The sequence below is a fragment of the Alexandromys fortis genome, unplaced genomic scaffold (genome assembly GCF_014885135.2).
Source record: "Alexandromys fortis isolate MF-2015 unplaced genomic scaffold, M_Fortis_MF-2015_v1.1 scaffold_75, whole genome shotgun sequence".
NCBI lineage: Eukaryota > Metazoa > Chordata > Mammalia > Rodentia > Cricetidae > Alexandromys > Alexandromys fortis.
In genome coordinates, this window is record NW_026067956.1 from 457,691 (window position 1) to 471,867 (window position 14,177).

General features: G+C 49.0%; 1 protein-coding gene across 1 annotated transcript in view; it reads left to right on the forward strand.

Annotated features, from left to right (window-relative positions):
• Positions 1–14,177, forward strand: part of Ephx2 (epoxide hydrolase 2) — a 36,561-nt gene that overhangs the window by 20,726 nt on the left and 1,658 nt on the right. The window contains exons 10-16 of the mRNA XM_050152232.1: positions 2,862–2,888; positions 3,865–3,950; positions 5,425–5,536; positions 10,613–10,687; positions 11,957–11,990; positions 13,248–13,350; positions 14,031–14,100. Coding sequence (XP_050008189.1) covers positions 2,862–2,888; positions 3,865–3,950; positions 5,425–5,536; positions 10,613–10,687; positions 11,957–11,990; positions 13,248–13,350; positions 14,031–14,100 — 507 coding nt within the window. The remainder of the gene's footprint in view (positions 1–2,861; positions 2,889–3,864; positions 3,951–5,424; positions 5,537–10,612; positions 10,688–11,956; positions 11,991–13,247; positions 13,351–14,030; positions 14,101–14,177) is intronic.

Consider the following 14,177-nt stretch of genomic DNA (forward strand, 5'->3'; position numbering starts at 1 on the left):
CCAAGGCTGCTGCCCAAGGTTGACAACCAGTAGACCTAGATTTGAAACCTTCCACTCTCCACTCGCCATCCGATTCTGAGAGTCTTCAATCAGCAGCTCTGCATGTAAACCGTGGCTTCTCTGCCACAAAGCTCAAAGAAAAGCCCAGCCTCTAGGTAGGACTGTTCTCCCGCCTCTTTCCCAGCTGTGATTCTCCTCCTATTCCCGATCTTGCTCAGGTCTCCCCACCAAATTCCCGGTCACTCACTGTAGGAGCTTCTCGCACCCCACCACCATCCACTCACCTTCTTTCTGCTGGACTCTGGTCTCAGCGGGTGCATTGGGGTGCTTCACAGAGCCGCGTTCCTGCATGGGGTCCTGAGACCAACACGAATGAGATGAAGAGAACGGTTCTGTCCTTGTATCTTTGAAGAGTATCACTAGTACATCCGCTACTAGAGACTAGCCCAGGAGACCTGATGATGAGAAAACCCACTATTCAAAGCAACCCCATCTATAGTACCTAAAGTGGGAACAGCGCAAACACCATGCGCTAATGAGTAGACGGGTTCTGTGCCACGATCCATGCCCCGGAAGGTTGCATGAAGAGCCATGGTGCAGTGGAGCGCATCCACAACATCAAGCAAAAGGCCGCATACCAATTAACTCCATCTCTATGGAGTGTTCAGAACAGGCAATCCAGAGCGAGCTCAGATTAGTGGCTGCCAAGACACAGGGGAACGAGAAAAGAAAGTGATGCCTGATGGGTTAAGCCTAAAGGGGAGTTTAAGACTTTTTTTTAAGATTTATTTATTTATTATGTATACAGTATTCTGTCTGCATGTATGCCTGTAGACCAGAAGAGGGTACCAGGTCTCTTATGGATGGTTGTAAGCCACCATATGGTTGCTGGGAATTGAACTCAGGACCTCTGGAAGAACAGCTAGTGCTCTTAACCACTGAGCTATCTCTCCAGCCTGGAAAGTTTAAAATGTTTATGGCAATGAAAACTTTCTAATACTGGGTGGTGGTGACGGTTTCACAAGTCTGGTTATACTAAACCCACTGAAGTGTGGACTTTGGAGGGGCTAACTAAATGGTATGTGACTTATATTCATAACGCTCTTTTTAAAAAGTCGCCACAATAATTTAAACATAAAATTGTGCCGGGTGGTGGTGGCGCACGCCTTTAATCCCAGCACTTGGGAGGCAGAGGCAGGCGGATCTCTGTGAGTTCGAGACCAGCCTGGTCTACAAGAGCTAGTTCCAGGACAGGCTCCAAAGCCACAGAGAAACCCTGTCTCGAAAAACCAAACAAACAAACAAAAACATAAAATTGTATTTAAAAAGATAACACTGACTTCAAATACAAGGTTAGAAAAAAAAACGAAGTTAAGGCCCATAACACCGCTTGTCTTCAAGTGCCTGGAAAGCTTTCTCATCATAACTCCTCAAATACTTCGCAAAACAATTTCCCTCAACCACAACTCCTAAATCTGGGTGGCAGTTCATCACATAACTCTTAGTTTTTCTGAAGCTGGACTCTCCTCTTATTTAATTTTTAATTGACAAGTAATGTGTTTTGTCATGCGTCACAAAACGTTTAATATCCTCTGCAGAAATGGTCACATCTAGGTAACCGACAGAGGCGTGACCTCACACAGATGCATAACGAGGTGTTTTGATGTTTAATATCCGTTCTGCAATGATCACAGCTAGGTACCTGACAGAGGCGTGACCTCATGCCATCCTCATTTATGCTGACAGCACCTGACACTCACCCGACATCTATCAAGAATATGTCACCACTAATTTTAGTCACTTTGCTGTGGAGCAGGGCTCTTGAAGCCAGTCCCTCCCTCTCAGATTGTAATTATTTATCCCTTGATCAATCCCATGCTCATCCTTCTCGTTTCTGCCTCTGCTAGCCGTCCTTCAACGCTGCTTCGTAGATAACTGCCCTAGACCTCGTGAGAATGAGCTCCCACGCTACCTGCCTCTCCCCGTTGGCTCGTCTCATTTATAGCACCACGTTCTCCATGTTGCTACAAATAACTTGATTCCGCCCTTTTGTGTCTGTCTCGTGCCCCTTTGTGTATGGGCCCCTCATTTTCTGCATTTTTCACCAACCGGGGGACACTTAGGTTGATGCCATCTTTTGGCTTCCATGAATATGCTGCAATGAACATGAGTGATTTTTATTTCAGATTGGGAGTCTTTGTTCTGCCCCATAAACCCCCTGCATGTTTACAGTCTTGAGATTCCAAATTGAGAATTCTGGATGCAACATAGCAATAATATTTTTTAAAGTTCGGCGGTGTTTGGAGATGTGTCTACACCCAACCGACCCTTATATTGGGGGGGGGCTTTTGGTGTGGGATTTAACCGTTGTAGGTCATGCTCTCGGGTATAAGATGAAGTGGCTGACTGAGGCTGTATGTTTTCCAAGGTTCCTTAAGATCCAAGAATGATTCTCAGCTCACGGAGTCTGGAAAGGACATTGCACTCACTGTAACCCTCTCCGATGAGCTAGAATGTGAAAAGGTGTTTCCTGTAGTTCATCTGGGTGTGTCGCCCATGCTGTTGTGATCTCTTGGAGCCTCTTGAGTTCCTAGAAGCGAGTGCAGAGTATGAAGTAGTGTTCATGTGTGCTTCCCCAGGAGAGAGCCCATGGCTTCTGTCAGAGACTGCAAGAGGTCTTGGGAGACAGAGGGAAAGCTGTGGTTCAGGAAAGGGCTCATGACATCATCTACCCAGTGACAGCCCATCACTTCAAAATGGCGTTGTTGTCCCGAGGCTTGTCCTGAGAGTGTGTGGCTTGTGGCAGGCTGTTTCTGTCCACCCTGCCCATCTGATGCCGAATCTGTGTGCTCTGTTTTTAGGAGATGGTGTCCTTCCTGGATAAGCTGGTGAGTCTTTCCCTCGAGCTGATCTCTCTGGAGCATTCTGTGTGGATCTTGGTAATGAAAGGAGAGCTGGATGTCTTGGAGCTGTTGGGGACCATGAGCAGAGAGGACCAGGACAGGGGGAGACATGAGCTTCAGGCAGGAAGGAGGAAGGGGTGGTCCCAAAATTAAAGATAGGCAAGGGGGAGGGTAGAGAGGGTGTTTTTGCTATTCATTCAAGAAAGTAAAGGGAGATGCCTTTGTTGGCTTCCATCCAGGGAAGGGAACCTTGAGTATCAGGGAAAGGTGTGGGAAAATAGTTCTTCACAGTTCATTAAAACTCAAGTCTCTTCCGACAATCTCAGATCAAACTCGGTCACAGGAATGAAAGTGGCCATGGCCACCGTGTTGCACACGTACTATTCCCGAGACTGCTCTGCCATGCCTCATGGCATTGGGCTGGAAGGGAGTGCAAATACCATAGGGAAGACTGGAGAGAAGGAATATTCTAGGCTAATAGCAATGGAGAGAGAGAACAGAGAGCCCCAGAGCAGTGCGGCCTAGCTTATTAACTGGATATAAGATGAAGAGAAAGCCGGGCGACTGACTTCTGGTTCAGCAGTAGGCACTGTGCAGGAAACAGGGGAGGACAATGGCTGTCTGCACTCCAGAGAATTGGGTCAAAAAGTGCTGTCTGTGTCTTATGTTTGGGCATATGTGTGTGCATGCATGCAGGAGGGAGAAGAAGAAGAAGAAGAAGAGAGAGAGAGAGAGAGAGAGAGAGAGAAGGAACTTGTGACTAGTGGTCCTGTCTTCTAAGGAAATTCAAACCTAGTTATTTGTAGAGACTGAGGAGGGGTTGTGTGTGAGAGGTAGACTTAAGAAGGGCACATACCTCAAAGGAGTGTCTGGAGGTTCCTGGTGAAATCACTAGGCTGTCAAGAAGGGGCCTTTGCATCTCAGAAATCCACCCTCACCGTGTCTCTTCTTGTTTCTCTAGGGGATCCCTCAAGCAGTGTTCATTGGCCACGACTGGGCCGGTGTTCTGGTGTGGAACATGGCTCTCTTCTACCCTGAGAGAGTGAGGTAAGCAGCGTAAAGATTGGCAAAGCAGGCTGGACTTAGAGTCTTGCATGAACTGCTACAGGCGCCTTGGCTCCGTACAACTTCAGGAAACAAGTATGTAACAGGGAAGGTGAACAGACAGAGGCGGGCCTATTGCACTCCTAGGAACAGCTCTGACCCCATGACCGACAACAAGGCAAGTAGTTCAGAGTCAGAAGTGCCTTGTGGGAGCACAGGGCTGGCTCTGAGTGGATAAAGGGGTGATAAGGGGGGATCGTGTCCCAGCATTAGACAGAGTTAAGTGGGTGTTGTGGTACATGACCTATGATCCCAACAGTTAGGAGGCTGAAGCAGGAGGATTGAGAGTTTGAGGTTACCCTGGGCTACAGAGAGAGTAAGAAAGAACAAGAGAGGCTTTCAATTCTGTCCTGAAGTGACCATGTGACAAATCATGCCACCTCCTAGCCCTTGGTCTCTTCAACTACAAAACTACAAGCAGAACTCTCCTCCCCCATCCCTACTCCCTTCTTCCCTCTCTCCTGTTTCACTTAAACTGAAAATAAGAGTTTGATTCTTGTCTTAGTTAGGGTTCCCATTACTATAAAGGCACACAATGACCAAGGCAACTCTTATAAAGGAAAACATTTAATTGGGGGCTGGCTTACAGTTCAGAGGTTTAGTCCATTGTCATCAGGGCGGGAAGCATGGCAGCATGCAGGCAGGCATGGTGCTGGGGAAGGAATTGAGAGTTCTGTATCTCCATCCACAGGCAGCAGGAAGAGGGAGTGAGCCACTGGGCCTGGCTTGAGCCTCTGAAACTTAAAGCCAGCCCCCAGTGACATACTTCCTCCAACAAGGCCACACCTGCTTCAACAAGGCCACACTTCCAATAGTGCCTCTCCCTGAGCCTACGGAACCATTTTCATTTAAACTACCACAATTTTTAAACAATCAGGTTCACCACAAAGTTACTGTATGAGCATATTCCGTGCTGTTGAAAACAGACCACGGGAATACAGCCATGAGCAGGATGTGTGGCTTAAAGACAGTCATATGTGCTATTTTTCTCAATTTAGTCTCTTCCCAGCAAACATTTAGAAACATTTTACTGGCAGAAAGGAGTTTTCTCCTGAATAGCATCAGACCTGAGACTTCCCAGCATGCCCTGATCTCCAGGTCCCCCCTTGTTCTGTCTCAGGCACTCTTACCCTTAGTTCTGTAGAGATTGCTTCTAATCACTCCCAGAAAGGGGTGTGTGTCCCTATATGTGTGTGTGTGTGTGTCTAAGACAGATAAGTTCAAAATAAAAACTGCAGCTGAGTGGGAAAACCCTACTAGGTTAAGAATGAGTTCTAATCCCGTTCTCCCACTCACAGCCAGAGTGAGACCTGCGCGTGTCATTTCCCACTTCTCCTTCAGTTTGGGCCTGAAGTGTCCTTTCTGAGCCGTGTCTGGCTCCACAGGCTCCTTGTTTTGATGTTGCTTATTCCTGCAGAGCCGTGGCCAGTCTCAACACTCCGTTAATGCCAGCAAATCCTGAGGTGCCGCCTATGGAAGTCATCAAATCTATCCCGGTTTTCAATTATCAACTATACTTCCAAGAACCAGTAAGTGTGGGATGCCAAAGTTGTTGCCTCTCTCCTCCCCTTCCCTCCCCTCACCGTTCCCTCTCCTCCCCTCCCCTTCCTTCTCCTCTCCTCTCCTCTCCTCTCCTCTTTCTCTTCTTCTCCCTCTCCCCTGCCCCTCTCTCTTTCACTTTAGCTCTGCCCCTTAAATATTCTGAGGCATTAATTAGAAATGTAGAAATGGCATTGCGAACAGGCTCAGGCCTCCTGACCACAGATCCAGTATGTCCTTTGTGAGTAGGTGAACATGTCCTGCATCTGTCTGGGTAGTGACTGGCTGAGGAGCAGGGGATGATGCCAGGCTGGCTTCTGCAAGGAGTGCAGCAGGAACCAAGTGTTCTCTTGAAGTTGCTGCCCTCAGGCTCCTCCTGGGGACCTTGTACTCTGCTCACTGACAACTGAGTCTTATGAAATGTCACCAACAGTCAAAGAGCCCCACAGCAGGACCTCAAGAATACTGGAAGAGAGTGGGAGTTTTGGGGGTACAGCACAAGTCCCATAAAGATGCCTTTTAAAGACAGCCCTGGACTGTGGTGATCCTTGTGATGGGGTCTGACAGGATCTCTCTGAGAATGTTGTGAGTCACCTGGGTAGAAATCACAAGAGTCTGTTCACAATGCACTCTAACCAAAGAGCAACACAGCCCAGCATGAGCTGAACTGGATTGTGGGAAGACTTCTAAACCAAGCCGGCACTTTGTTTGCCATTTCCATGGTTTTAGCAAGTCTGGATTTCCCCCCGGAAGCCACTCCTCCTTCAGGACCTCCTCAGGAAGCCCTGCTTCCCTCCACCACCACCAAACAGCTCTGCCCCTTGATCCGCATTGCTGTGTGTGTGCTCCTGGCTCACCTTGCTCTTGCAGCATCTGTGGATGTCTGGGGTACCGTAGAGCTGAACCAATGCTATCAGAAAGGAGGATCCCACAGCCACAGACAAGAGGCCACATGCTGACCACGACCCTGAGCCCTTCGACACTTGGAGAGGTCTACTCATTTGGTTCTGCCCCTTGAGGTGGGCTGACCCTGGGTCTGTGCCCATGCAAGGAAGATGTGGAGACATTGATCATCACCCCCACCTCCATGCTGAACTTGCAGTTGGAGGTTTCTGATGAAAGCCATGTTAGCTTATTAATTACGAGCCCACTCATTTGTAAGATTCGATTACAGTGGAGAATCGATGGACGCCTTCTGCGAGGTGATGGATGCCAGGTAACAAAGAGCAAAGGGAGGCTGTAGATGGCAGTGATGGATGACAGCCTGCCCTGCCTGTGAGTCGACCTCGGTCAGGATTCTTATTTATTAAGAGCCGGCCTCACCCCAGAAGCAGCTGCTGTTGATGAGCACAGGGGCGCACTTCAGTGTCGGGGGGGCCTGCAGAGGACTCCACCTGGCGCTTAGGAGAGTAAACAGATGCCAAGAGGTGGTCAGACTCAGAGAGCGCGTGGGTAAATAGCTCCGCCCACTGACACGGAAGTCCATCCTGAGGACAGGGAGGGGTGTAAAGGTGAGGGCCAGAGAGGAAGGGATAAAAGGGCTTGTGCTCCTGGGCATGTGCCAGCTGTGTTCTGATTCAAGTCATCAAAGGGGAAGGCCGCATTTCACAACAGCAAGTGTCCTGACTGTTCCTTCTGTGCTCCTGAGCCTAGCATTAAAGGGTGGCCTTTAGAACCCAATGCACAGGGCTCAAGCCCCAGTGCTGACTATGACCTTAGCTCTCCGAGGCCTGGGTTGGTCTGTCATGCCATTCGTGAGGATGCAAAGGACTTCCACCTGTTTCTTATCATGCTGACAAGACACGCGGGCTCGGCAGCATCTGGTGATTATTTTACACACAGGATGGGCAACACAGGGTAATTATTACCATCAATCAACATTATCATTGTTCTTAGAGTTACTGAATGGCACCAAAATTGCTGAGTTTTTATTTTTGTTTTCAGTATTATCAGGAGATGCAAACCAGTATGGCCAGCTGCGGCCTGAGGAGTGAGGACTTAAGGACCTTAGAATTTCTCTTCTGGTCAGAATGAAACAGAGTTGGGATTTATCAAAAAGAGACATTCCGAGGGAGACAGCTGAATGCCTATACATAGTCACAGGTGTCATTTACAACCGGCTCAAATATTAAGCGGACTTTGAAAAGTAAGTTTCAAGCCAGGTGTAATTGCTCATGCCTTTCATCCCAGCACTCGGGAGGCAGAAACAGCTAAATCTCTGTGAGTTCGAGACCAGCCTGGTCTACAAAGTGAGTTCCAGGACATCCAGGACTACACAGAGAAACCCTGTCTCAAAAAAAAAAAAATTAAGTTTCAAATGCTTTTGTGAAAATGAGTTGGTTACTCCTTCCTCTTATCTTTAAGAATGCCCTTCTGTCAGTGACACTGTGAGGTGGGCTGTGTAGGGCACCTCTGTGTGAATGACAGAGACGTGGAATAGCTTAAGCTTGAAGACTGCATTGAGGCCCTAGGTGGGCAGGGTCCTTTAGCTGGCCGGCACTCTCCTTTGGGCTGTCTCTGAGAGAAGGGGCGTCTTCACCGTGGGTTGTGGAGATTGGTGTTTTGGTTTTTGTCTCTGAGAGAAGGGGCAGCTTAACCGTGGGTTGTGGAGATTGGTGTTTTGGTTTTTGTTTTTGAGAGAAGAGGCATCTTCACTGAGGTTTTTGAAGACTGGTGTTTTTGTTTTTGAGAGAAGGGGCATCTTCACTGTGGGTTTTGGAGGGTGGTGTTGTTTTTGTTTTCTTGGGTGACATTCTTAACTCCCAGCCAAAGAGAACTAGAAACCAGGGTCTGGAGTGAAGTTCTCTTTCCTCTTTTCTGCCCCTTCATTTTCTCTGTCTCATCCTGTCTCAGGCTGTCCCCACCCCCCTGCTCCATTCTTATTTTTCCTTCCTACTGAAGAAGCAAGGTGTCAATAGGTGTCCAGAAAAGAAAGGCTCAGTGGATGGAAAGGAGGGCAGGTAGGAGCGGAAACTATATAAGGAAGGAATACGAAGGGGATGTTGACTCCAGCTGGGTTTTCAAAAATCGAGTTTTTTGTCCTGTCCCTGTGTGTCTGATGGGGAGGTCACCTCCTTTTTCATGTGGCAGCCATGGTGGGGAGAGTCTTTAGCCGTAGGCATGCCCTTGGTGTTGGTCCTGTTTTGTGCTAGTTTTATTCCTGGGCAGCTGTAGGAACTGTATGACGTCATCAGCTGTGGTCAGTGTTGGCCAGTGCTGAACTGTATGACATCATCAGCTGTGGTCAGTGTTGGCCAGTGCTGGGCTATGTATGCCTTCGTGACCCAGTGCGACCTTCTGCTCCTGTTCTGCATCAGGACTTCATGTTGGACTGAAACTCATGGGTGCATGGTGGATGCCAGATGGCACGTGACATCCTCTGCACTGAGCGGGCACCATCGTTAGCGCCTGGGGTGCAGGCACTGGGGATGTTGGTAAAATGAAGTCTGGTTGTGTGGAGCTCCTGGGGACCTGCATCCTCAGCATTGACCCTAGAAGGGATGTTCCCAATGGCAAACCTGGAGCAACAAAGCCTGGGGTGGAGTCTCCACTGAATTATGGAGGATTTAGCAAAAGTTGCAGTCTCTTGCCCAGAAAGTGTCATGCATACACCCAAATCTGTGGCAATGCCAAGATGTTCTAGAACTTCTTCTGAAGGATACCCTAAGTATGCCTGGCTGTTCTATTCAGGGCCCCTCTTTCTCATCTTACTGGCCCACGACTTGCTTACCGACTGGATAGGCAGCGTGCTCCAGGGACCCACCTGCTACCACCTTGTGATAACCGGGCTTACAAATGTGTGTTGCTGCATTCTGCTTCTTTATATGGGTCCCCATTCTTTCAAGACAAGTGTTTATCAGCTAAACTGGCCCTTTAGCCTTCTGGTGAGAGAGGCATTTCACATTCCAGACATAACATCCAACATGGCGTCTATTCTCTAGTCCAGCAAGTCTGTGCGCCGGGCTTTTTCATCAAGCCGGAATACCCTTCCTCCATCTGCACAGCCGAGTCCCACTCATCCCCAGGCCTGCTTCAGAGTTCTCCTTTCAGCAGAAACAAGCTGGTGCCTTTTGGAGGACCGGGATGAACTGTCACTTCCTTTACCACCCTCACTGCTACTTTATTCTCAGGGTGTTTGCCACCTGCCAGACTCCCCAAGAACCCTTTGCCACATCATGGAATTAAACAGCAGTCACAAGATGAGTTAGTGAACATGGATACTCCCAAGAAACGTCAGGTGTACTGTTTCTGACATGTGACTGACTCTGCAGCGACCAACCCCTCATCCACATTATAGGAACATCTCTGCTTTGCCAAAAATAAGCTCATAGTTATGGTTGTTATATTTAAAAGGATGATAAGAGGGAAAGTAAGTAGAGGAGATATTGGGAGGTGTGGACCTCTGTGCTCCCTTCTACCTACTTATTCTTCATTCCCGCAGACTGGCATCCCGACCACATGGTGTCAGAGAGCCTGTTGTAGCCTATAATAGATAAGCAATTATCTATAATAACACTCTCTCGAGACAGAAGAACCTGGCAATTTGTTACCACCAAGGACGTGTGCCCCAGCTCCTAACAAAGGAAATTTGCTGCCCTGTCCTTGGGGAGACAGCCCTGATAGCATTCCAAAGGGCTGTGATGATTAGGACCCAACTGAAGAAGATGGCTGAAGTTACTACAGTCTAGTTGAGAACCGGGAAGGGAAGCTGTGGACAGAGACGTCTCACCGAGTATCCTCTCGGAGCCTGTCTACCACCTTAAATCTGGGTCATCCTCCTTGATTCCTGCAAATCATGCCTGATTGCAGGAATCCCGGCGTTATAAAAACAGCATTATCCTCAAACCTACCTCCCTAGAAGCAGCCGTTAACATCTTATATGCTATCTAATTTTTTTTAACACACATTTCACAATAAAATAAATTCCAAGGATTATAATTCAAACAAAACGAGGGCTGGGTGGGACAGAAGACCAGGGCCTCGTGGCCTTTGGTCACATGGGAGAGCACCACAGTTTCCAGAGCTTCTTGATATGATCTTTAACTTTGCTTTCTTGACTGTTTTAGGGAGTGGCCGAGGCTGAACTGGAAAAGAACATGAGTCGGACTTTCAAAACCTTCTTCCGAGCAAGTGATGAGTTGGTAAGAGGTGGGAGATGGGGCACGTGTGTGTGTGTGTGTGTGTGTGTGTGTGTTTGCATATGTGTCCATGTGCATGCATGTATGTGAGTATGTTTGTGTGTGTTCATCCGTGCTTGTGTTTATGTTTGTGTGTGTGTGTGCGCATTTGTGTGTGTGTGTGTTATAATTTTGGTTTATGACCTCCTCTTTAGTGACATTGAACCTGTACCAGCCTGCTTGTTTGGACTTTGGACCCACTCGCTTGGGTGGTTCATCATTATTTCTGTCCTACATTCTGGTGGCAGTACCAACCATGCTCACTTCTTTGTTTGCCTCACACCACAGGAGTTCCCTGCTCCCACAACAGTGTGAAATCAAATGCACATGCCTGTAAAGGCAGGCCTCTTATAGCGGAATTGGAGGGGGACCTTTCGGTTTGCTCTTAGTCCCGAGCTGAAACAAATACATTTTCCATCTGCCTGTCATGGGTAGACTTTTTCGTTTTACCTTTTCGTGGATGCTTCTGCACACTACGGAGCCCTCCCTAGGTTGCCAGATTGCCCCTATGGCAGGGCAGGGAGCCACTTGCTCCAATTCCCCACTTTTTATAAGTCTGAGTTCTCATCTCTTGTTCACACTGGCTGACACGCCCGAGCCATTACTCAGACTACTCAGACCTGCAAATGTCGGCAGCAGCTGGGGATGGGAGCTTCAGCTGGCTTCTCTGACCCTGAGAGGCCCCTGCGCTGCTTTTCAGGATTCACATGTGTTATAGGAGAGACCCATTTGCTGTTTCACTTTCTGTGGTTTCAGTTATTCCTGGTTACCCAAGGTCCAACAATATCAAAAGGGGAAATTCTACAGATAGTGTCTAAGGTGTAAATTGTCCACCACAATGAGAAGTATAACGAAATCCCCCATGAGCTTACTGGTGTGAATCTGCTCTCTATCGACACGGGGGGGGGGGGGGGGGGGGGGTCTCATGACAGCAATGCTCTAAGCAGTTATTCCTCTCTAGCATTGGCCACCATTTCTGGTTGTCTCGTGGTGGTGCCTCATTAATGAATCAAACATTATCACAGGCATTGATTACAGAATATGCACAGAGTACAGCATCCAGTGGCCTGTGCTATCCTTGGTTTCCAATGCCTGTATATTTTAGCACATATCCACACATGGAAGGGTTCTCCCATGGTCCTTGTGCACTGAAGGTCCTGTCATGGGGGTCTGAGCTGTCATCTTCTGTCTTAGCCTCATTCACAACATCCTTCCTAATTTTTCTCCCCACAGGGTATGCTTACTATGCATAAAGCCACTGAAATGGGTAAGAGGTTTCCCTGGGAGGAGAGGGGAGGGGAGGGGAGGAGAGGGAAGGGGAGGGGAGGGAAGGGGTAGCAGGCCCCATCAGCAGAATGTTCATGGATGTCTGTCCCTTCTGCTCCTGAAGAAGCCCTAAGCTTGCCTTACTGTTCTGAGCCTTGACTTGCCCAACAGAGGTCTCCTAACAATTAATGATACTACCCTAGTCTATCCTACAGGGAGTTGAGTGTCAAAGTCCTAAGATGCTTTGGGGAGTGTATCCAGGGCAATCCACCCCTTTCTGTAAGGACCCCGTCCCAGGATGGAGTGGTGGCTGCTGTAGAGTCACCACCAGTGTGCATAAGGCAGGTTGCACTAGACCCACATAAATCTCCACTGCCCGTCCACCCTGAGGTTCTGTTCTGGTCACTCTTGTTCCCGCTCAGGAGGACCACCTTGGCCACCCTGCTGGGTGGGATTTAACTGAAATCAGGTCGGACTCATCCCTGATGCCCCAACATCCAGGACTGGCCCCACAAATGCTTGCTTCCCTCCTAGCATGGCTTCCTAGCCATTATTCATCTGCTTTTTAATAACAACAATCACCGACACTCTGAGTGCTTGACCTACGACCTCTCATATGCCCCCTCGATTACAAATAGGCTGAACTGGGATCTGACCCTAGCGGTCTTCTCCTCTGAGGATATCTGCCTCCTTGCCTCCCTTCTTTTCTTTTCGGTGCCTTACTAGTTTGTTGATTTCATGTTCTAAGTACCTGGCTGAGGAGACCTAGGCTGAGGTGCTGCCCACGGAGAGCTCAGGATGGTGCAGGGAGGCAGATCAGCAGTAAATAAGTGAGATTGCAGATGGGGGCAGGATGCTCAAATGGGGCTAGGACCCAGCGGGGCAGGAAGCACTATCTTGGTTTCTTAAGACGTTTGACCTTGAAGCCTGGGGTGACTGCGCCCTTTACTTCAAGGACTGTACAGTGTAAATGATGTGTTTGTCCCTGAGGAGCCTTTAAGGGTGCTGCCAGGACACTGCATGCCTGTTAAGATGATATGAAATTCTATATTGAGAATCCCACAGGAGGGAAGATCCCAGCCCCATGGGTTGGTGTTCCTCCTGGCCAAGAGGAAGTCAATGAAGAGAGGGCAGATGGACAGACATAAAGACATACAATCCCTTCATTCCAAGTTCAGATGGGGCGGCCTGAGCTGGCAACACCAGCTTTAGAACCATTCAGCCCACAGCGGGAGAGGACATGGGTGTCTTTTTGCAGGGGGACTCCTTGTGAACACCCCAGAAAATCCCAGCCTCAGCAAGATTACTACTGAGGAGGAAATCGAGTTTTATGTCCAGCAGTTCAAGAAAACTGGCTTCAGGTAAAAAAGAAGGGAACCCCAGACAGGGGGATGGGGTGCTCAAACTGTTGGAGGATGGGGCAGTTACTCTCACCACAGCCCCTGTGAGCACCAAAGTGACCTGTCTGTGATTGAATGCCCTCAGTGCCAGGAGGCTCACCACCTGTGCTGGGTACCTTCCTTTGGCAGGGGCGGGTAACTAGCTTGTTCTTTCTTGTGTTTATGGGTCCCCCCCCCAGAAGACAGAGGTTTTTATTGATTTGCATTCACAGATCCTCCAAGGATCAGACAGCTCTGCATTCTGTCTTCTGAGAAGCAAAACCATGCAACCCCAAATGTGCATGTAGTTTGGTGCCTTCGCACCATCTCTCATCCACCATGTCCCTTCCCACTAAGTTTCCCGGAGCAGGAGAGTGGCTTCTGGGCATGGAGGGGGATAAGCTGTAGAGTCAGCTTCTGTTTGCCCCCAAAGCACCTCAGAGGCACCAGCCTAGTGGCACAGAGTTCCTGCATTCAGCCTTGCTGAGGAAGCAACAGGTGTGGATAGGAATCGTGTGTCTGGAGACCCCCGCTCATGCCCTGCGGCACTCACCCTCCCTGGCATAGAGTGTCTGAGTAGCATGGGTCAGTTGGATCACTGCGGGCCAACAGTGGTCAGTTCCTGGACTCTCACCTTCCTTACTGTCTGACCCTCTCCACAGAGGTCCTCTGAACTGGTACCGGAACACAGAAAGAAACTGGAAGTGGGGCTGTAAGGGAGCGGGACGGAAGGTGAGCGCTGCGGCTTCCTCCTATGCACACACACAGACACTCCTGACACACACACACACACACCCCTGACACACACA